Source organism: Vulpes lagopus, chromosome 4 (genome assembly GCF_018345385.1).
Source record: "Vulpes lagopus strain Blue_001 chromosome 4, ASM1834538v1, whole genome shotgun sequence".
Taxonomy (NCBI): domain Eukaryota; kingdom Metazoa; phylum Chordata; class Mammalia; order Carnivora; family Canidae; genus Vulpes; species Vulpes lagopus.
This window is the reverse complement of record NC_054827.1, coordinates 72,402,321-72,426,500: the sequence shown is the minus strand read 5'-3', so window position 1 is coordinate 72,426,500 and position 24,180 is coordinate 72,402,321. Positions and strand designations below refer to the sequence as shown.

The 24,180-nt window shown below is 37.6% G+C and overlaps 1 protein-coding gene across 2 annotated transcripts in view; it reads right to left on the bottom strand.

Moving 5' to 3' along the window:
* The window catches only part of LIX1 (limb and CNS expressed 1), a 51,975-nt gene extending 30,149 nt beyond the window's left edge, over positions 1-21,826 (bottom strand). The window contains exons 1-2 of one of the 2 annotated variants that reach the window (XM_041750970.1): positions 21,422-21,826; positions 2,968-3,131 (exon numbers count right to left, since the gene is read on the bottom strand). In XM_041750970.1, the coding sequence (XP_041606904.1) occupies positions 2,968-3,131; positions 21,422-21,503 (246 nt within the window). In that variant the 5' untranslated portion in view covers positions 21,504-21,826. Of the gene's footprint in view, positions 1-2,967; positions 3,132-20,628; positions 20,861-21,421 lie in introns of those variants that run through there. The other variant, XM_041750971.1, reaches the window with a different exon arrangement.
* Between the last annotated feature and the right edge of the window lie 2,354 nt (positions 21,827-24,180).

The following is a 24,180-nucleotide window of genomic DNA, read 5'->3' as shown; positions in this document are numbered from 1 at the left end:
CTTGAGATTCTCTCCTCCCCCTCTGGCTCTCCCCCCACTCATGCTCTCTCTCACTCTCTCTTTCTCTTTCTCTCTTTCAAATAAAGAAATAAACAAATAAAGAAAGAAAGAAAATCTGAAAAACAATAGCTTCTGTTCTTTATTTCCTACCCTCTATTTCCTTCATCTCTTTCTAAAATTCTTATTAATGTTTACTCCAGGATTTATCTCCATGTCTCTTGTGTTATTTTTTTCCATCTCTTTTTGTCTTTTTGCTCTATGTTCTAGAAGATTTACTTTACTATTTATTTTTTACTTTGTCATCCTTCACTAATTTTGCTGTGACCTATGTCTACTCATCTCTTTACTCCTCTTTTATTTGTTTTTATTTTAAATTTCTTATTCCCTGCTTGCTCCTTTTTTCATAGCTGTTTTAGGGATAAATATCCTCCCACAATTTTCTGAGGATATTCACTGGAATCCTCTCCTATGTCATCTGTGGCTTGAATTATTTATTTACTTTTGTTTGTTTGACTTGGCCTTTCTCTTCTGTTTTTGGTTTTCCTCAAATGTTTGGTGGTCTTTAGTCCACTGACATTCATGGACAAAGAGATTTATTCAGTTCACTGGCAAGACCTTGCCCTGTGGCTGAGTAGGTCTGTTTCCCTAAAAGTTCTTCCCTGAACAGGAAGTCAGATGGAAGCGCTGTATGTATAGGCAGATTTTACCTTTGAATACTCAATGATGGACCTGCAGTCTCACATGGATTAAGAAATCCCTTCCTCAGTTTCTGCCTTTCTTCCCAAATTCTCCTGCCCCACATCCTTGTCTAAGTGTCTGTGGTTATATTAAGCTCTGTGTTTCTGTTTCATTTTTTTTAATATTGATTGATTGATTGATTTAATATATAGAGAAGTCATGAGCAGGGGGAGGGGCAAAAGGAGAGGGAGAGAATCTCAAGCAGATTCGCCACTGAGCTCAGACTCCAATGCAAGCAAGGCTTGATCTCATGATCCTGAGATCATGGCCTGAGCCAAAATCAAGAGTTGAGTGCTTAACTGCCTGAGCCACCCAGGATCCCCCTTTTAAGCTCTGTTTTGAAGTTTCTAGACCCACTTTCAAGTCATCCTCATCAGGAAATTCACTATCCTTAATCGGAGGTCAAACAGAGGTCTGCTGTTGATCAATGTTCAGGGTAGGAGAAAGCAAGACCTCAGTGGCTGGCTGGGCCAGAAATTTGAAAACAGTTCCTTAATTAGCCTTAAAATTACCCCCCATGCTACTGCCAGAATAATCTTTCTGAAATATATTTGAATACATTAGTCTCCTGCTCAGAATCCTTCAGGGGTTCTGATTTTACATAGAATAAAACCTGTTCTCCTTTGCAAAGCATAAAGACCCATTATGGTTTGATACGAGTGCCTAACCCATCATCTCCTACCACTTTCCTGCCACAGACACACTTAGGCTTCCCAAATTCTGAAAGTGCTTGTGGTTTTCTTTTGCTTTTTTGTTTTCTTTTGACATACTGTTCCGTATTCTAGGAATGTCATGTCCCCTATCCTGACTGGCAAAAACACCCTCAAATGCATATTTCAGCTTGTGCTTGCATTCCCCATGGATCCTTTGACTTATCCCAGTCAGACATAGGTTTGTAGTACTATTTATTAAACTATACTCTCCACTTCATAAAGGTTTGAAATAATATGTAATAGGTACACAGTAACAGGATAAAATAAATGAGTGAGGCACACTAGGTTCAAAGGGAGAGTTAAGGTAGAAAATATAAATAATATCAAGTATGCCTGACATTGGTCCAAAATATTACATGACATTAAGTTTTGTAAACTTATACTACAAAGAGATACATTGAAAATTTGCCTCTGGTGTTCCTAGTTGTCAAAGCTATGGGGGACACTTGAATGTTGTTGAATATATTGTCCATAAAATACAAATAAGGCATTTTTGCCAGTAATTGAAAATTGAGAAATAGTTTACTGCAGTAAAGGACTACTCATAAAGGTGACTGGTAAACTGAGAAGTTTCTTTTTATGCTTTCATCGACTCTCAGATATTACCCCCAGGCAATATTTAATTACTATAATGTTTTTAAACACTAGTTTCCTCAAAGTATGGACTATATCCTCATTACTTGGCCCAATGCTTGATATTTCCTAGTCACTGAATGCATATTTGCCATATACACTGGACAATCAGATGTTGATGGTTAATATAGGCAATATTTTTGTGAGTTGGTACACAACTAGAAATGCATTCATCATTTACCCTTATCATAGACATACTAAAGATTTAACCAACTAGATGAGTCTTTATAATAATTACAAAAAAATACTTGAAATACCTAGTATGTGCCAGATAAATATATTACATGTATATCTCATGACTCCCCAACCAACACCATGGAAACTATTCCCCATTTCAAAGTCAGGGAAATCAAGAAGTTAAATAAGTTTCCCAAGGATATACAGTTCCCAAGGAAATCAGAGGCAGAACTTGGGCTTAGCACAGGTGCCTAAATCCAGACTTGTGAGTCGCAACTTTTGCTGTTGGTTCATGCTTTGCTGTGTAGTAGATTGATTAGTATTTGATTCAAAATTCATGGAAGTGGAGACTTCCTACTCATGAAAGGGCCCTGATGGAAGGACTTTATAGAGGTTTCTTTGTTTTTTATGGTTTATTCCAAAATATTTTGAGGGAAAATTCAGCAGCTATCAGGCAAATAAAATGCTATAAAATTAATTTTCCATAAAGAAATATCAGGGGATACCCTAATATAAAACACTTCCATTTTAAAAAATTGGAACACCTGACCAATTTTCCTGGGTATTATGTGTTGCATAATGGAATGCAGCACAACTTTTTTTTTCATTACAACCAGGAAAGCTTGTAATGTTACCATTTTATAAAAGGACTTAGTCTATTTTAACCCAATTAACTTTTACTGACCAATTTATGGTTGTTTCTTACCTGAAAGTTGCCAAAACAGCTTCCCCCTGGGAGGGTCACATAACTCACAAAGGGAGGTCCTGGAGATGGCAGTGACTCATAGACCACCACGCCTTCACTTGGGAATGCAGCTCTCTGCTGCTGCTTGCTTTCCCAAAATTCCTGTAACATCGACACAACATTCACTGGAAAACATAAAAACCATAATCAGTTATTAAGGATGGATGTACTCTGGAAAAAACAAAATTTTAGTTGCAGGCTGGATTGTGTAACATGACATTTCCAGTTTAAGCAGAACAGTGTATATATGTTATGGCTGGGAGGGAGTCCTTTCAGATGTGAAAGAAGCAAATCCTGATTAATGCAAATATGTTTATTTCTTCATGAGTATGGCTCAAGTGGCTTGGTGCCCTAATTCCAAAATTATTTCAGTATATTAAACTTACTAAAATTATAAATTAACTTTTAATATAAAAAATTTAAAAATCTCACTCTTTGAAAATTTGTCTCAATAAACTTTGTTTAGAGCTATGGTTATCCATAGCCCCTGCTCCCATTTATCATAGAATCTTAAATCTGCAAAGCAAAAGCCAAATTTGGAGATAAAGATATAAACAATGCAATTTTAATTGGGACCCACCTATTATAAGAATTAAGAGGAGAAAGGCAGAAAGAAGAAAAGTCTTTCATGCTCCCCTCCATGACAATCTAAAGGAGAATGAAAGGCTATTGTGTAATAAGCAGGAGGCTGGAAAAAACCATAAGTGAAACTAATAACATGGAGACCTTTTTAAGGACCATGTCTGTTAGATGACTTCAGAAAACAGGGTAATGGCTATAGCCATGTGTTTTAGATTAAATGACCTGTGATAGCCTGCAGAAGTTTCAGATCAAATTTGGTTGGGTTATTTATCCTGTACTGCAAATTGAATTGTGGAAATTAACAAAGATAATAGAATTGTAGCGTCAAAAGAGACCTTTCAGGTCATGCAGGCAAAGCTCTGCCTAATGTAGGAATTCCTTATACAACACTATTGACAGCTGCCTATCTGGTTTGTGCCTGAGCAAATGGAAAGACCTGGTACTTGGCACACCTTGAGGCAGCTTATTTCAACTTCTACTGGTTCTATCTGTTGTGAAAATATCATTCTTGGGAGTAAGCTGAAATCTGCTTTCCTGTGAGATTCATGCAAGTCGTCTATTTCTCATTTCTGGGGCCTCACAGAAGTTTATCCCCTTACCCACATGAGAGTCTACTGCTTGCATGAAGGCAATATAGGAAATCTGTTGTTTTTGCTTGCCTCGGAACAGCACAAAAATTTTCCTTAAATAATCATCTTTTCTTTAACCACGTTTTCTCCAGGGCTGAGGGATGGGGATTTGAACAAAGTCAAGTCCTGGACTCATTCGAACCAATGAATCCAGGACTTCTGTTGGAAAGGTTGAGAGATTCTCCTTTTTTCCTAGGGTTGCTGGGGTAATAGGAGGTAAGTGTGGCACAGCCCAAGCAAGGGGAGAACTTGGCTGAGAAGACAGCCAACAGAGAGAAGGGTAGAATGAACAAATGCAGAAAGAAAAACTAAGGTCTGATAACATACTTTGAGCCCCTGAGCCAACACATCTAATTTTTTCTTAAATCATTTTGAACTGGTGTCTCACACTTGCATATGAAAGTGTACTAAAACAGACAACTCTCAGGCTTCCTCAAATTCAGATTAAATAATTTTTGTTTTTTTCAGTCTTTGCATAACATGGTATCTATGCGCTTTGGCATCCTCCTAAAATACATTCTTAACTGTGCTTCAAAATGTTGGGTTTTAAAAAAAATGTTGGGTTTTGATATTTTTCAAGTGGTCAGGAAAGTCACAGAGTTTGACCTAGAGGCAAAAACAATGCACAACCACCTTCTAAGCTATTTACTGAAGCACCTGGCTCCTTTACCTCATCGCTATGTCACAGATCAGCTTCACATAGGTAGCTCGGGCGAATTTTCAAGATGCCTAAGGAACTAGATGCCTGTGTTTATTTTAAAACTGTAGTGTTGGGATCCCTGGGTGGCGCAGCGGTTTGGCGCCTGCCTTTGGCCCAGGGCGCGATCCTGGAGACCCGGGATTGAATCCCACATCGGGCTCCCGGTGCATGGAGCCTGCTTCTCCCTCTGCCTGTGTCTCTGCCTCTCTCTCTCTCTCTCTGTGACTATCATAAATAAATAAAAATTAAAAAAAAAAACTGTAGTGTTTAGTATTGAAGAAGTATTTTGGAAAAGAAACTGGGAAAAGGTAAGATTGTCAGCGGGGATAACTGAATTAACTAAAAAGTACATGTTTAAGTGGTCATGGTGAGATTGGCCATTACAGAGTTTCTCATTCATGCAAAAAATATTTCAATAGTATTTTCCACCAGTTGATGCAATTCAAAATAGAATTTTTATATTCTTAACTGTATTTCTGCTCTGCATCTTCCCCTGCCTTTCAACTCCAAGAAAACAAGGATTTTTGAGCTCGTTGACTTGAATTTCTGCTTGCAGGTGACATCCAGAATTCAGCAGGATGTCTTAAAGATCGAAGTTTAAAACCAAAGCTAGTGCTTGTTGCTCTGATAGCCCACAAGGCACATTAGCCTGCTATTTTAAGTTAGTTCATTGTTGAATTAATTTTAACTGATAACTGGAGGAGGAAGATGGAGACTCCTGATTGTCTAGGTAAAATGAACATGAGAATTCTGCAATGTAAAGCTATGTGGATTAAAAGAGTTCAAAGGTATGTACTAAGTGGAATTCTACAGGAATAAAAGTAGCAGTTTTCAAATTTTTCATTCTGCAACTTTGGAAGACGTCTTTGATAATCCTATGTATGTCATCACCTCTAAAAAGTACAATGTATGTACATGCACACACACAATCCATCTTTCTATCTCTATCTCCTCTTGTCGACTAGAAAACCAGATGAATGGAGTGCAAAGGGAAAAGGGCCAGCTTGCTATTTGGAATTTCAAAGATCAGTATATCAGAGGATGCTCTATTTAAAAAACACATGCTTCTTTATAATTTTTTTGAAGTAGCAACAACAAGGTTCATGGACAATGTCAAAGAAAATGCAAGCAGAGGCTCAAGTTCTGCTGAAGAAAAGCACCCAAGAGAAGCCACATTACGCAGTTTAGTCCTTAGCTGCAGTTGCACTTCAGTGCTCAGCCAATGATCCTGCCTTCCTTATTTTGCAACAAATGTGGGCTACCAAGTATGTGATATCCATCCCCACCTCTAGTGACCCACCTGCGCAAGGGTCCAGCTCCACATTATTTCTACCAGTATCAAATGGCATTGTTCTAGTAATTATTCTCTTCACCTCCTATTCTTTTTTTTTAAAGATTTAATTTATTTATTCATGAGACACACACACACACACACACACACACACACACACACACAGAGGCAGAGACATAGGCAGAGGGAGAATCAGGCTCCATGCAGGGAGTCTGATGTGGGACTCGATCCTGGGTCTCCAGGATCACGCCCTGGGCCAAAGGCAGGCGCTAAACCACTGAGCCACCCAGGGATTCCCTTCACCTCCTATTCTTAAAAGTTTCCTCTTTATTCATATCTTCTCAGTAGCCATAGTATGCTCAAGAGAACAAATAAATGAATCAATCAATCCATTCATCAATTAAATGAAACATTCAACCTTGGGACTATTTTGGGCTACTAGTTATTAAATATTTTCCTATTGTAGTGAGGCTGCTAGAAAGAATATTTTATATTACTTTCTCTGCTTCCTTATGTTCCATTCATTTTTAGCACTCCATAATCTGACTTTCTTCTATACTTTATTCCACTGAAACTGCTCTGGCAAATATCACCAATTCCTAATTTTCAGTCCTTATGTATTTGACCTCTAACTTCATTTTTACACAGTTGATCAGTTTCCTCTAGAAGCTCTCATATCTCTAGGCTTTTCTGACAGTATTTGTACTGATTCTGCTTTTCTGTTTCTAATTGTTTCCTCTCAATTTTTTTTGTGGGTATCTTCCTCTGCTTACCCCTCATGTTGATTTGAATAAAAATCTTGTCTTTGTCTTTTCTTGTTCTCTTTCTACCATTCTCCTTAAATGACAGAACCTATCTCCATGACTCCATCTACCATAATATAGCCTGACAGTTCTCACACTATTCTCCTATAACTCCAACTTTATTAATAGATACTTCCTAGTTAGATGTGACATGAATTCATCATTTCCAAAACTCAACTCATTTTCTTTCCCATAAAGTCTTCTCTTCCTCCTGAATTACTTAGAAAGTAATATTAGCACCTACCCAGTCATCTAATTAGAAACCAGGCAGGAACCTTAAATTTCATATCATGCTCTTTCCTTCCTAACAAATGCCCAAGTTTTATTAATTCCATATTCTAATGTTTCTCATAGTCCTTACTTCCTCTTAATTTGTACTGCCATTGCTGTCTTGGTTCATATCTCACCAAGTATGCAACAATATCCTCCTGCTTCCATTATTCGCCTATCCAACCCGTCCTCCTATTGTTTCCTGAGTAATCTTCTAAATCACATAGCTCATCAAATCACTCACATCTTAAAATCCTTCTGTGAGTTCTTCATTACCTACAAGATAAATGACTCCTTGGCAATGCATAGACGACCCTATGGTTGATACACTGTCTCATTCCATACTTCTCTCCTCAAGCCACCTTCCAGGCCCCAAATAATCCTATGCTTTTTATGCTACTGGCAAGCTTTTTACTTCCATTACTACACTTAGAATGCCCCTTTCTCCACTGACTGTTGTCTTCCTGGATGGCCTATTCATCTTTTGAGATTCACCTACAGGATCAGCTACTTAAAAATAAAAACAAAAACTAAATCACTAAACCTTTAAATCACTAAATCACTAAACCTAAAAACTAATCACTAAACCTTGCTATGGAAACTACAGTCCTCTAAGAGGCAGCCTGGATATCACTTGGGGACTTGTTAGAAATGCAGGATCTCAGGTCCTATCCCTATTGAACCAGAATCTGTATTTTTAACAACATTCTCAGGTAATCTGATATGCAATAAAGTTTGAGAAGTCTTGTTGTAGGAAGAAGTCCTTATTCTCATTTCCTTTACTATGTACCTACTATATTTCAGGAACTATGCATTTTCCCACTTAATCTTTACAACATCCCCTAGAAATTGGTATCATAATCCACAACTTAAAGATTAGAAATTAAAGATTCTCAAGGTATAATCACAAAACTACAAAGTCTTAGAGCTGGAATTTTTAAGCTACTGCTGTTTGAGTGTATAGTCCATGCTCTTTGTTCATTCAAAGACATTCTCTAATTATGACAGAATTCAAGTCGTTTTCATGTGCATCCACCTCTACTGGAGACAGTGCTCTTTAGGAGAAGAATTATATCATTTTCCCCAGTGTCTGGAATATGGTAGGCACATAATAAAATTAGTGGGGTATTTGAATATTTTCAAAGTATAAGAGATATGCTGCATTTGTGAGGCTGTTGGCAAAAGAATTACTTCACCTATGTTTTCCCAGGGGCCATTTTTTTGGACACTTGTTCTTGACAAAGTCAAATAAAGTAAAGGCCAATATTTGTATGTTTTCATACAAGTGATATGACATATTTCTATCTTGGAGCTGCCCTATAGAATGAGTAGTCTCTTCCCATGTGAACAGGTATCCTGATGACCAACCTTTAGCCAACACTGCTCTGGTTTAAAGCAATGGTGTAAATACCCACCGATTATGTGTCCCAGAGAGGGCTATGACTGGGCTTTCTATCTAGTCCCTCCCTTCAAGTAAAGTTGACTAGAGGAGAGAAACGGGAGAAACGGGAAGAGCAAAAGGAAATGACAAAGACTGAGGGGGGGTCTTAGACAGGCTTCCTAGACAGAGAGCCATGAGCAAAAGTCAAGGTCGAGACTCTCTGTTTGATTGTGCTTTCCACCTTAACATGAAGAAGCTATAGTCCAGAACATATCTTTTTTGGTTATGCATTAGTTCTCTCAAAGTTTAGTAAAATTCTTTTTATAAAGTTTCTATTTTGTCTTAATGGAGACTAAAGAAAAAAAGGCTTTATCCACAGCCACGACAAGATAAATTTGTCATCCATAGTGAATTTGGAACAACAGGAAAGAAGTAATGCATTCTCAGGTGGAAACTGGGAGAAATCAAGTGGCTAACAATTTGCCTGATGTTGGATTCAGGACAAGCTGAACAGCCCTCCTAGTTGAGGGTTTAACACCCCCAGGTTATCTAGTGTTATCTTTATCAAGGTAACTAATGTTAAATTGGTAAAATTACTACAAAGAAGTAAAATATCAAGTGGCTGAGAATAGGGATGTGGGAGGACATAGAAGGAGAGCGAATTGTTGGGAAGATCCTAAGAATAACAACATGAAATCTGGTTCATCTTTGTGACTTTTATCAGTTTATAATATCTGAGAGTAAAGAAAGCAATTTAACCTCTGAATTTACTTTGCACATCAAATTTCTTAACCCATTGTAATGCCCCAAATTGCTTTCTCAGACACAAGAGATTAATCCTGATACGGACTAAATATTTGTGCCTCCCACCTCTCCCCTCCACCACACCACACCACCCCTCCATTCATATGTTGAAGCCCTAATCTCTAGGATGATGATATTAGAAAGTGGAGACTTTGGGAGGTAATTAGATGAGATCATGAAGCTGGGGCCCCCATGATGGGATTAGTGCCCTTATAAAAAACAGACAGACACACAGGGGCCATGTGAATATACAGCAAGAAGGCAGCCATCTGCAAGACGGGAAGAGGTCTATTAGGAACCAGATATGCTGACAACTTGATCTTGGACTTCCCCCATCTTCAGAACTGTGAGAAAATAAATTCCTGTTGCGTAAGCCACCCAGTCTATGGTATTTTGTTGCAGTAGCTTGAGCTAACACAAACCTCTTCAGCAGTTTTGAATATTTTGTATATCAACAAGACAATTCACAAAATAGTTTACAGGCATTAGTGTAGTTACTTTCCTGGTGACTATTTGAAATTTGAATGTGGCAGAGTTTTGAGAATGGTAATTCGATCCACAAGAAAATCTCTCGTGAATGAGATTTTCATTTTTCCCTACCTCAAGCTTTATTTTTGATTATAAAAAGGTGAGCATTAAGGCTTACACAGAGGCAATGGACCAGTGAAGACATCCAACAATGTGGAATACCTTGACCATCCAACCTTTGATTCTCTCTACAGAAATCCTCAATCAACTTCAGCAAAGCAGTGTCTTTACTTGTCTCTGAACATAGAATGCTTATTTATTTATTTATTTTTTTACCTCTGTCTTGGCTCAAGTTCTCTCAGGAGTATTGTTTCTGCCCCTCCCCTCTATCCATCGAACTTACTACCATACTTTAGAGGAAATACCACCTACTCCATCATGCCTTACTCACTGGTTCCAGCCCACATGAATCTCCTTTGCTGAGCTCTCATTCCATTAGTGGTCATGTGTCTTAGCACTTAATCTCCTCTAAACCATGCTAATGAAATGGATGTGGTGTTCCAGGCTAAATTGATCAAGTCAGACTTGGCTGGACTTCTTTCTAGCCAGAGGAATGAAATGCCTTATGATAACAATTCATCTTACAGCATACAGTTTTCTGTTATTTAACTCACAGCAGACTGTGAGAATCTGGAGGGCAGGGAGTCTGGTTCTTTTTTATCTCTAGTTTCCTTGGTACCCAGCACAGGGCTATCTACCTAGAAACAATCATAGAATTCACTTGGAATATAAGAAAATTCTACATTTTTGAACCATTGGTGTGCAGCTGAATAAATGTATAGAAGGTAAGTGAAGTCACTATGATTCCTGGAGAGGTTGAGACTTCCTTCTTGAATAGGAGGTTTCACATATACCCCACTGTGGAATTCAAACAGCATGGAAGTGATGGTAACAGCCATGCTGGGGATGGTGGAGTAGGTGCAGAAAGATCAAGCCTGGTTAGAGTAGACATATGATTGTCACTTCTAGCTTGGTCTTTACCATCATAAAAACTAGGATTTAGGAAAACCCTGAATGGAGATAAGTAATTTTGTCTTGGAGTGCCAACCCTAATCAATTTATTTGACTGCCTGGAATAGGATGTTGAAAGGATTTGAAAGTAGTTTCTGTGATTAGTGGAATAGAACACCATAATTAACTAGCATTGTGGCACTGGCATGGTTTATCAGATGACCCTCACCTTGATGATATGGAGTAAAAAAAGAAGTTCAAAACAGGCTTCTTCCCATACAAATCTACAATTTGATTGCAGAAATAATAAAATTAGTAAAGAAAATATTAGAGTGCTACATTGTAGAACAGAGATGATCTTTTTTAAAGACTTTATTTATTTATTCATCAGAGACACACAGAGAGAGGCATAGGGAGAAGTAGGCTCCCAGTGGGAAGCCTAATGTGGGACTCGATCCCAGAACCCGGGATCATGCTCTGAGTCAAAGGCAGACGCTCAACCACTGAGCCACCCAGGTGTCCTGAACAGAGATGATTTTTAAAGCAATATTTAAAACCTAAAAACTTATGGGACAATAATTAAATCAATACAAGAGGAAAAGTAGATGAATGTAGGCTGAAAAGTTCAGGAAAAATCTACCCTGGAGGAAGGCCTAAGCTGATCCACTTCAGAAGATTAAGTTCTAGACCGTGATGAGAGAGAAGTTGTGTTCTCTTGACAAAATGAATAAGAAAAATAATAATGCCTCAGCCAAGGAATTAAGTGAAGGCGGCATAGGAGAGAAGTATGATTTGACAGGAGACAGAGTAAGGAGACTTAGCTTCTTTTAATAACTGGAAATCAACCCCACTGTCCTAGTGCCCTAGCTGTACCTGCATGGGTAAGAATGGCAGGAACACAGAGTCTCTTGCCCTTTGCCTTTGCCTAAGGTGCTGTGCTGCTTATGGTGCTCCATCCAAGAGGCAGGGCCCAGACACTTGGAGAGAATGTATGGCTGCTCTTATAGAGCTGGGTGACCCCAGGGAGAAAGTTTCTGGGAGGGGTTTGGGCATAAAAATTTATGAGAAATGGGTAGGGGATGTGACAAGCAAGGGGGCTCATTTCGCTGCCTAGAAGGAGTATAAAGCCCCTTCAGACAAGATCCTCAATAACTGGATACTCAGAGGGCTTTTATCCAACCAATTCAGAGCTTTTCATTTTCATGGATTGGATATGATAAAGATGCCAATAGGGACACATGATTTATGTTTTCATAAAGGCATTCTCGGATGTACAGAATGTAAATGCCCCATGGATTATAGAGTATGTTATAGAAGAGTCCTCAATACAGTCACTGGTTCAAACACAGTACCATGTGTACTGTGTCTTGTCTCTTTACCTTTTATCGACCAGTAGACAATTTACTTAGTAGTTAAAAGTATGAAAACTGGAGCCATAATTCCTGGGTTGGAATCCTGTCTGTACCACGTAAGATATCTACCTAACTGCTCCAGTTCTATCTGTAAAATGCAGGATTTAACCACACAGAGTTTCTGTAAAGCTTAAATGGAAAATGCTCAGAATAAAGCTTCACACATAGTAAGCCATGAGAGTGTTAGCCATTATTTGTGGTTAAAGAAAGTGAAGGAAGAAAGGAAAAGGCATGATTATATGCTTGCATATTGCATCTTTGAAACTGTCTGTTCCTGGATTAGAAACCATATCATTAAACATTCTAAAAAAGTCTGTACATCTGAAAATTCCCTAATTGTACACATTGTGCTATTTATTTCCAAAATATGTAAAGAGTTCAGAGACAAAAAAAGAGAAGGCTCTTTTTGATATTATTCACTAGTAAAGTCAAAGCTTCATAATAGCCAGAAAACAAAGGGATGAAATGCTACATCTGAAAATCTGGAAATAGGGATGTTTGTCCAAATTATTCACTTTCTAATGGATGCTAAAGGCAATAGAACTGCTCTTAGCAGAAATGAGAGGAGCTAATTTTTATTTAAAATTAATGTTTAATGACTGCTTATGCTTCAGGAAAATAGAGACATTATAGTTCATTGCCTAGTTCAATTACCTAATATGAAATAAGTCCTGAATGGGGGACAGTCATTTGTCAGCAAAAGGGCTCTTAAAAGTATGTTATAAATCTATCAGAAAAAAAGAACCACTTTCTTTTTGCCTTACGAGAAAAATTCTAGCTGGGTAAAATACCCTTTGCCAAAACAGTTAAAGACAAATTGGAAAGGCTTCCATTTATGGATAAATCATTAAGAGGCTTTCAAGATGATTAACTTATTTTCAAATTGATTCTCCTCCTCCAAACAGATGGATTTATGTTATGCAATATTTTAATATAATCTTTAATTAAATTAGCCTTAGCAGGTGATATTTTAAAATAAAGTTAATTAGTATTTTCGATTCTAACAATTCGATCATGTACAACTTTCTCTTGCCAAATGTGATTTCCTAGATTTTTTTTTTTTTGAGGAAAAATAGAAAAAGGACCCCCAAGTAACTTAAGGGGCAAGCTCAAGGTGTGATGCCAATTTATGACTCATGCCAAATGGGTTGTAAAATGGAGTAAGTACCTTTGGGTCTTGTGGCTGGCTTGGTAAAATCTAGGACACTGATAACAGACCTAGTTGTCTAATCATTTATAACCATCTTCAGGCCCTACTAGGTTTTGATCCAGCGAACAGAATCTTGCTGACACAGCTTGTGTGTCAGATTGGGTACAACTTGTAGGAATCTTGGGCCCCTTTTTCTTATGTGTAGACACTCTTTCAAAGATAGCTACAGCTATACTGCAGGCTTGAGACAGTTTGGAGTCTTACTTTGTTCCCAGGAGAGGAACATTCTTTTAGTAATGCTCCAGAGTCAGCACCTAGCTCCTTCAGCAGCTGGGAAACTGGTTGTGTTTCTCCTTTTGTTTGCTTTTTCTTTTCTTCTTCTCTGTTCCATGCTCTTCCCTGAATATGTTTCTTTAGTGAATTATGATCCTTTGGGTTGTTTTACAAAGTTAACCTCTTGAGAGATTTTTCAAAATGTGCAAAAAGTATCTCATTCTTCTTGGTTTAATTTTCACCTTCAAAATTTAAAATTGCTGAACTGTAAATCATTTGGGAAGAAATTTAAATGACATTTATTTTTTATATCTTTGGAAGTACTGGGTAATTTTTTTAAAGAAGGCAAAGGGGAAAGAATATGAAGGAGCAAGAAGGAATTACAAATTAAAATAGATAATTAAGAATACCAGAATTAAACAGCATCAGCATCAGCAGCCTGCCTGAGTTCCCATGTGTGTTTTATGCATGCACCATGGTCAGATGATGTCATCCAATCACAAAAGCTACATAAAATAAAAACCTGATGTACACTATTTAACCAACTAGGATGTATAACTCTTTCCTATGTTCCATCAGGCACTGACATTACATTGTATTCAGGAGACTTTGTAGGACTGTTGATTTTAGATAACCAATCAAAGATTAAAAAAAAAAAAAAAAGGCAAACACCGGTTGCTTTGCTGACCAATTCTGTTTAGTTAAGATGGCCAATCTGTGCAAATATGGCTTTAGGCATACAGTGTACTCTCCTTAGGAATAGTCATTATAAGAAAGCAACTCTGCAATAGCTATCTAACTAGGGTTTATGCACAAGTTCAAGGCATAGAGTTTCACCCCAAAAAGCATGTTGTGGGGCAGCCCGGGTGGCTCAGCGGTTTAGTGCCGCCTTCCATCCAGGGCATGATCCTGAAGACCCAGTATTGAGTCCCACATCGGGCTCCCTGTAGGGAGCCTGCTTCTGCCTCTGCCTGGGTCTCTGCCTCTCTCTGTGTGTGTCTCTCATGAATAAATAAATAAAAACTTAAAAAAAAAAAAAAAAGCATGTTGTATGACCTTTGGTGACCAAAGATGAGGTTAAACCCTAAAGATGAATATAAGGATTGGCAATCTGAATTACTGTGCCAATTATGGCATACGGAAAGATTTGGGGTGCTCTACCTTGACCAACCCAAGACAGTGCTCTGGAGAAGTTATCTGAGGTGGCTGTGTTTATTTCCAGAACCTCTTCTTCCTTCATCCTCCTCCTTCCTCTCCATCCTCCATTCTGACATCTGGCTGTCAGTTTAATCCTGCATGCAGTTAAGCTGCGGCAGTGGATGATGTTTTTATAAAGTACAGTTTATTTTATAGTAAAGGAGAATACTCGACAATAGGAAAAATCTTCCTCCCTTTCCATGAGGGAGAAAACCAACCAATTTGCAACCAAAAAATATCTTTTGTGCACCTGCTAGGTGACTGACCCTGTGGGAGGGCACATCGGAGGGCAAGATATGGCTTTGCCTTCCTGAGACTTGCAATTTAGATGTGGACAAAAATGTGCCAGCAAAGCTATAACTCATAATGCACAAGAGAAATGTAAACTACATAGCACAGGCCATGAGTGCCAAAGGAGTGGTGACTAAATGATGGGTTCCCACTGCTGCCTAATGGGATGAGATCAAAATAGGGATCAACTGATTATCATCGCGGCAAGAGGTAAAAAAAAAAGCGAAACCATAATTCAAATTCCATTCCATGGACAATAGAGAAAGAATACAGAGAACTACAGAGAGTATAATAATTTACTATTTGCTCAATATTAAACTTCCAATAAGATTTTTTTTTCCATTTTCTTTAAAATAAGATTGCTTTAACTACCTTGACAGACTAAACTTACATGAGCATTTGAACATGGAGGAAAAGAAATAAGAGCCTTTGGGGTTAAAACTTCAATATGAAATGTATTAAATACAGAAGATTCTTTTATGAAAGGCTTCTAAAGTTGTCTTACATTTCTTAAATCAATCTGTAGCACATAATCAGTAAAACCGTATCATTTAAACAGAAAAATCATGACTTCGAAACTCACCCTTGTGCAGCTGTATCCTATTATGGCTGTAACTTAACACATGAGTTTCAGAAGTTGTTAAAGTTGAGATCAGGCTAACAAATCTTAACTGTTAAAAAAAAGTCTATGGTGAGATGAGACAGTAGACCATGAAGAAGGACTAGATTTGACCACAGGTTGAATGTTGATCATAGCTTATTTTGATTTGTTAAAGATTACTTACATATTAAAAAATAAATGTATTAGGACAAATGGTCATTAAGTGATCAAGAGGCCACTGTTTTTTTTTTTTTTTCCTACTTTGAAAAATTTTCCTCTGGGGCTGAGACTTTCAGTATTTAAATCTACTATATATATATATAAACCGAAAAAAAGGATTAGAGAACAGGGCTTATACCACTAACAGCTGAACTGAAATCTGCATTTGTCTCTTAGTATAATTAAAACTAGCTGGGATGCCTGGGTGGCTTAGCAGTTGACGGTCTACCATTGGCTCCGGGTGTGACCTTGGGATCCCAGGATGGAGTCCCACATCAGGCCCCCTGCATGGAGCCTACTTCTCCCTCTGCCTATGTCTCTGCCTCTCTCTCTCTGTGTCTCTTATGAATCAATAAATAAAATCTTAAAAAAAAAAACTAGTTGTATCCTTTAATTCAGGAAAACCAGTGCTTGAATAACCTTCAGTAGAATGGATGTTCACAGTTTAGATGCTAAAATTATCAGAGTTCAAATTATTGTAATTAAGATGCTGTTGTAAATCCACAATAAGTGATTTTTCACTTTTTTTTATGCTAGTGAGCAGTGGAGGGTTGTTTTTTTCTTTTTATTAACTATATTCTTTTAGGCACACTTTATATAGTGGAATGTAGTATGTGTAGATTTTACTCTGCAAGTACCTTCATCCCTTACCTCCTACTCCATTCCTTTCTGTGAAGTGCAAAAACCATAAATGTATCATCAAATTTATAGATTTCAGATAACTACACTAAAAAGCATGCAATGGAGAAAATACTTTACTCCTGAGGATTTTTGCTCTTTTGGGTTGCATATGGCCAGATTCATGATTACTAAGATGTTTTTAATAGCTCTATAGTCTGGTCCAATTTTTCCAAAGGGTAAAAGTGTACTTTTTGAAGTATTCACCTATCTGATATAAATAAAACCTTTCATGCAGAAAAATATTTCCCAAATGGAAGGTAATGCACCTCAAATATGTGAGAAATTTGCTTCTAATTGTGCAATGTTCAGTAAAGGTTTCTTCTCACTTTTTCATTATGAAACTTGGAATAACATATTAATGAAACTTAATGCCATTTTATCAGTCAGTGCTGGAAACCACAGATTCTCAAGGCTTCAGTGATGACTAAGATCGTTTTTTATCAATCTGTTTTAAGAAAGTTTGCCTTGTACTTTGGCTTTCAGTTAATCAAAGTGATTTCTCACTACAAGCATGTTTACATTTGCAAATTTTGCATCCTGTGTGAATGGGCAAGAGGACAAGAGGATTTTTTTTCTATTGAAAAAGCTGCAACTCTCCCTAACTTAGTATCAGGAAGTGTACCTCCAATGGATGTCAATATAATATTTCCCCCAATGCAATGTAAGGCCATAAACTTACAGAACTAATCTAGCATCATCATTAACTCTAATGGCTCCCTGATGCCTGCACTTCTGCATGATTTCACCTGCCTTTACAGCCTTGTCTCCACCTCCCCAATGCACTGTTCTTGTATTGCCTGATATGTCTTTGGACAAGCTCTTCTTTCTCCACAAAAACACTCTTCCCCTCCGACCCTGCTGTCACATTCCTGCTCAGATGTACATTTTATTTTTTAATTTTTTTAATTTTTTTTTTACAGATGTGCATATTTAATGGGCTCCCTCCATACTCCCAGAGGAGTTCATTTCAATCCCCTCTCCACCCACTCTCCATTTTCCCATGACAGTATAAATGCCATGGGAATGTAAGACTTCTGAGAGGTAATGTTTTGTAGTGGCTAAAGGTGAGGAATTGGAATAGGCCTTTGAATTCTGGCTCTATCACTCATTAACCATGTGACATTGGGGAAGCAACTTTAACTTCCAGGAGCTTCAGTTTCCTCACCTACAAATAACAATAGTACCTACATTACTGGTTTGCTGTGAAAAAATGTCCTTGCAGAGTGTCTGTCATCACATGATGAGGACTTGATATCTTAGCATTACCGTGAATGGATAAAGGGCAAGCCCAAAGATGGCAGATAAACATTTTATGCTCTTGTCATGTGAAGAGTTAACTTAGAGTAGAATCTGAAAGTGCAGCCATCTTGAAATCATGTGGATTTCCTTTGAGAAAGCACATGAGGAACTGTCAAGTGGTGGCAAACAAATAGTAAGCTCACCCACACACTTTCTTTAAATTTTTTTTTAAATTTTTATTTATTTATGATAGTCACAGAGAAAGAGAGAGAGAGAGAGAGAGAGAGAGAGGCAGAGACACAGGCAGAGGGAGAAGCAGGCTCCATGCACCGGGAGCCCGACGTGGGACTCGATCCCAGGTCTCCAGGATCGCACCCTGGGCCAAAGGCAGGCGCCAAACCGCTGCGCCACCCAGGGATCCCCCACACTTTCAAAAGAATTGACAAGGGCTGCTTTTAGGATAGCTCATCTTTGATTGTGACACTTGGCAAACGAAAAGAAATTGGATGCTGAACAAGCCAGAAATGAAAGGCAACGTGGAGAGATGCCTTAATTTCCCTGCAAAGAAATTCTGTCTGTTGGTTTGGAGACTCTAAGCATTACTTGTTATAACTTTGAGACATTTAGATAGTGGAGAACAGTCCAGTATCAGCTTAGATGAGCAAATTCCAAATGGAGAGCCCACCTTATTTCCATTACTTTTCATTTGAAATGTGAAATAGTTCTGGAAAAAAAGCAAAAAAATTGTTATGGAATTCATTTCCATCCAGGAAAGAAAATAAAAAAACAAAGCACAACTCTTGCCAGATGAACACCTTGTCTAAAACAAATAAGAGACTTAATGCATTGCAACAAGCCACTTGGAGGGCGTCCTTGGCTGAGAAAAGCATCCAAATGATATTTCCTTAAATGAATATAACTATCCCCATGTGTATCAGTCTCAGACCAGAAAACTCTCTGGGTGCTTTTCCTGACCAACTTGAAGAGAAAATTCAATTTACAATTGCTTGTTTTTAAATAAATCAAAAGCCACTGAAGGCAAAAAAATTAATCCAATGATCCTTTACATCCCTTGTATTATGTGCTTCCAAAGAATGAAAAGAGAAAAACACCGCCCTTGCATTTGTAGAAGAGAAAATAAAGAAAAACATTTTGAGAGAGAGAGAGAGAGAAACTGTGTATATGTTAATGCTCCTTTGTTCAACTGTGCTGGGTTTTAAAAATTCTTGGATTGGCTTTTCATCTTGCAGGAAAGCAAGGTAGCAATTTTTCTTAAGGATCTGGCAGTGATGTACTCAAGCGCTCAGCTCTTTCCTTCTGGCAGGAAGATACTGGACTGGGGTGGGGGGAAAGGGGCTGAGAGTGACGAGGAGGAGAGGAGGCTGCTCAAAACCTGCCTTTCAGGACTGATGGCAGCTTTTTACAAGCTGTGTAAAAGATGAGTGTGGTGGCAGCAGCTTATGGGTGTGCCAAAGAAAATGAGTCCGCGTGCTAACCTCTGGCACGTGCACGATAGGTTGCCAAGGCATGGCATAAGCCCCAGGCAGACTTTTGATGACCTGCCCCAGAAAGGGAGTAAGCCTGTTCCCATTTACTCGATGAGGATGCTGAGTGGTTAGGTGTTTCAGTGTTATAAAAACTGCTGGTACAGAAATTTGCCATTTGGCTTACTTTCATTTAGTCATTTTTCAGATTAGAAACACCTGAAGGGAGAGGATCAACCGTTTAATACTCACACCTATTAAGCCAAGCAAGCAGTTGTAGAGTACAGCCTATTCCAGGGCAATGCTATCGGATCAACTTTAGGTTCTATGTGAATGAATGAAATATATAAAGTAAGACATTTCTTTATCTTTCCATATAAAAGAGTTTCTGCAAAGGTCTGGATGACAGAACATAACGTGTGCTTTATTTCAACTCCTCTTCTATTTTATTCTCTCTGCTAAATTGTAAATAATTATTGGGATTTAGTTCAGCTCAAAAAGAGGACCTCATAGTTTCAGATTAGATTTCTTAAATTCACAAGAAACTGAGGGAAAAATTGCTCCTCTATTTCTTCTTACTGCTTCGACTCTCCAAACCAGCAGCATAAGACCCCTGGTTCTATACAATTTATCCAAAGCTTTGAGCAGGTCAAGAGCCCTTTTACCCTTCACTGGTGAATTCAGTGCTATTGTAGGAGAAAGACATTCTTTCCTTCCCTTTTCACTTAAAGAAACACTCTAAACCTGAATAGACTCCAGGCTGGTTTGGGGGAGGAGTGATTTTTATGAGTCTAGCATAGCTATTGACATATGCTTGAAGACAATATTTAAAAAGACAGAAAGAAGGAAGGAAGATAAGAAGGAAATAAAGTGCTTTAACTAAGCCATTAAAGGGCATATTGGTAACAGTTTAATTTCTAAGAAGAATATTTTGTAGAATAAAATGGCCTAACATTTCTTTTTCTTCATCACACATATGAGAAATATAAACTAAAAGGACATCTGGAAACTAACATTATTCAGCAATCAGAGAGCAAAAATCCAAAGCATTGATGTTTTGATGGAGACAAACATAACAAGATTCACAAAGAAAGCTGTAACTTATTGAAGAAAAAAAAATTCCATATGCATTTTACCTTTTGGGCAGTTCCATGGCAAAATTCTATTTCAGAAGCTCTTTGTAATATGAAACTCACTGTAGATAAGATACAACACGAAGATAGTCTGTGTTGCAGCAGCAGGAAATCAAATTGGTTCCAGAAACTAAGTTACATGACAAATGGTTTAATAGTATTGCTAGAATTGGAGAGCTTGATCGAATTATTTTTCATAAACAATGAAAAAAAGATTTTGAAATAACTTTGCTATAGCTGCCCCTCATTTTTGGGGGGGGGGGTGTTGCAAAGGTGGGAAGACTCTAATTTTATTGGCCTTTTAACTAAAATGTTAGAATTTGTTACCAAAATTTAAGAGTTCACTGGTGATTTATTGTTTGTTTGCCACAAAAATTTTCAAACAAACACATTATTTGATTCAACACAGTTAATATATGTTACTGAGGATTAAACAGGTTAACAAATACAGAATATTTATAATCATAGATAAGTTATTTTTAGTTTTAATCTCAGTAGCAATCAGCCTTGCTTTATTTAAAAAGGCATCTGGAAGAGTTCATTAAGTCTTAGGAGACTCTTGTATTTTAGAAAAGACTTCTAAACGGTTAGCAAGATGTATCCCTGACAAAATAACCCAGCGACTAATACTCGTAGGTGAAATGAAATCATTCTCCTGACTGAAGTCAGGAACAAGTTAAATATCACTTAGACCACAGCACACGACTACAGAGATTTAGGAGAAATCATACTTAAATAGGATGTGACTAGACGTTTAGGACTATTTTCAGAAAACTTTTTCCCCTTCAGTACTTACAGTCTTTGAAGACTAAAGCCGGGTCTCTGTGAGGCAAGACTTGGGCAATGATGTGTCTCAGGGATTCCAAGGTTCTGTCCATCTTGGGTCTGCCTGTGTGAGCCTGCTGCACAGTGTCCTCATGCCTGAATTCTTGCAGTCCTGGACTGAATTTGTACAGCTCATTGATGCACAGGATTACCAAAGAATCCCTTTTAACATCTGCCAATCAGACATTTCCCAGAATCTAAAGACCCCTCAGGGGGCCCTCCTCCCAGGCTCACTTATCTTTGTTGTATGCTGAGCTAATTAGCTCTAAAGGCTGGCTGACAGGCGGGTTCCCATTGCTTCCTTCTGTTAAACACACCCACCTACAGGCTAGCTGGGGAAGCTCGCTAATCATGGGACCAGCTTTCCTCTCCAACCAGATTTTGCCTGAATGGCATACAGCTTTCTGACTTGGGAATTTCTTTTGGTTCTCCAACGTCAAATGTGCTGTCCTCAGGTATAAAATCAAGAATGTTCTTTCTCTCAAGGAAGTTATCTTAGTAACAAAGGAATTTCCACCTCAGGATTTCCAGTTAAAAATTAATACAATCTAAGTTCTTTGGTAAAGAAGTGCTGCTATAAAGATTTTGAATATAGCCAGGCACCAAATTATGCTTTCTATTTGAATTCAGGAGCATCTCTTTGGGAACCATGATTAATTTTTTCCCCCTCACCCAAGCTATAGTAATTTCTGATGGGTAGTGGCAAGTAAAACCTTGTGCACTGTCTTTTGGCTTGCCTGGGAATGTTTGTTTTCCTATTTATCTTCGAGGCAATCATTCCCAAGATTGAGTTTAATGAAATCTGGTATCACTCCTTTTTGTTTCATGGTAATTCTTTCAATTAAAATTTTCAGGAGAAGCAAAAGTATATTTTTCAAAAGAATATGTTCTTTTGAAAATACCTGAAATATCTTAATAGATTTTAATAGATTTCTCTATTTCCCATACCACTCACAACATGGTTAAATAGTTTTTCCACCGGAGACATAAATATAAATCATGGGATTCCATTGTAGTAATTAGGATTTATACCAGATATAGAAGAACTGATTTTAATGGCTGTAACCAATGTTAGTTATTGAAGACTTGTTGAGGACTACTCTACTTTTGCTTCAAGTACTTTTCCAGAGTTGGCTCAAGAGAGTGCTCTCCAATGTTCCTTCCAATTTTCAGATTCCATAATGGTGTTATATTATATGATTGACTGAAAACAGTCTTTTAAAGACAGTATAAAATGTTTTGCATGTGATAGGTTTCCTCAGCTAGTTGGTAGAAGGGTGGACTTAATAAAAGGAAACAAAAGAAATGGCCTTATGATAATTCTTATCATAATGACTATTACTTACTAAACGTCCACAGGGAGTATATGTCACACACAACAGAGACATGGGGCTGCCCCATTGTGCAATGATATTATAATAAAAAAGACCTTGAAAGAAGTAGCACTTCAGGATAAGACATTTATTTAGGGTCCCACAGTGTCCTTTACAGGGGCTGTGCCAAATAGGAAATCATCAGTATCTTTGCCTTTTATGAGTTTATAATTTAAAAGAGAAACTATATGGTTTGTAGACAAAAAGCCTATTATTATAAAGTGACTGGACACGAAGTATAAATGAATGTGAGTATTTCCAGTATGATACTGAACTGGAAACCAGGATATTTAAGGTTTCCATTAGAGAAACAAGAATTGAGATTGATAATATAAAAACTGGTTGATGCTTGAGTTTCAATCAATAAATGGACTTCTTATGGGCTTCAACTTAATTCTAGAAGTACATAAAAATATTTTGGTTGGGTTGTGTCCTGGAAAGAATTTTATATTAGTAAGAATTTTATATTAGTAAAATTTAAGATTTGATTTTTTGTTACCTGTATTACATTGAAGAAGTCATTTGTTTCTGGGCTCAGAGTCCTCATTTAGAAAATTAGAGGGCTGAACTGGATGCCTTCTTTCAGATCTAATATCTGTGATTCCGTAGCTATATTACAAATGACCACAAATATTATTACACATTTTCTAGTCTTCTGAAAAGTTATACACTTACTTCCTAACAGTTGGACTGGTCTTCAAACCACAGTAAATTCCCACAGTAAATTCAAAGATAGGGTGAACTTGAAGATATTCATCACTAATGCCAAATAAGAATTTGTTAAGAAAATTAATCTTCCACTTCCATATGATTTTTTTAAAGAAAGCAAACTGTAATTAAGAGTCTGCTTAGAAAACCCCGAAACAGCTTTGCAAAAATAATTCTGTAAAAATATCATGATCTTTAACTGAGTTATATTTTAAGAAACGAAAAAAGAGTTCTAGAAAGGTGGACCGTACAACATTCCATTTGGATAGTATAGTTTCTTCTTTCTAATCAGGTCCAAAGCTTCAGCGGTTTTCCAAATCCTCTGCTAACCATTTTTTCCTTGTCCACCCATAAAGACTTCTTACCCTACAGTTTTGTTGTAAGACAGTCTAAAAAACCAACTCAGTGGTTTCTTACCATTCTCTGCCTTTGATGTAGAAATTACCTGAGGGAGATGGAAAAGCCTGAGAAACCCTTACGTAATATATCTATTTTGTACAGATTCTACAGTTCACAGGCTAGATTTCACTGTCAACCTCAACAATCTGTAGACATATGCCAAAAGCAAAATTCAAGTATTAAAACAAGGGTAGCTAACCACAGTGAAAACCAAAACGATATCTTTACAAAACTTGTTAGAATACTACAC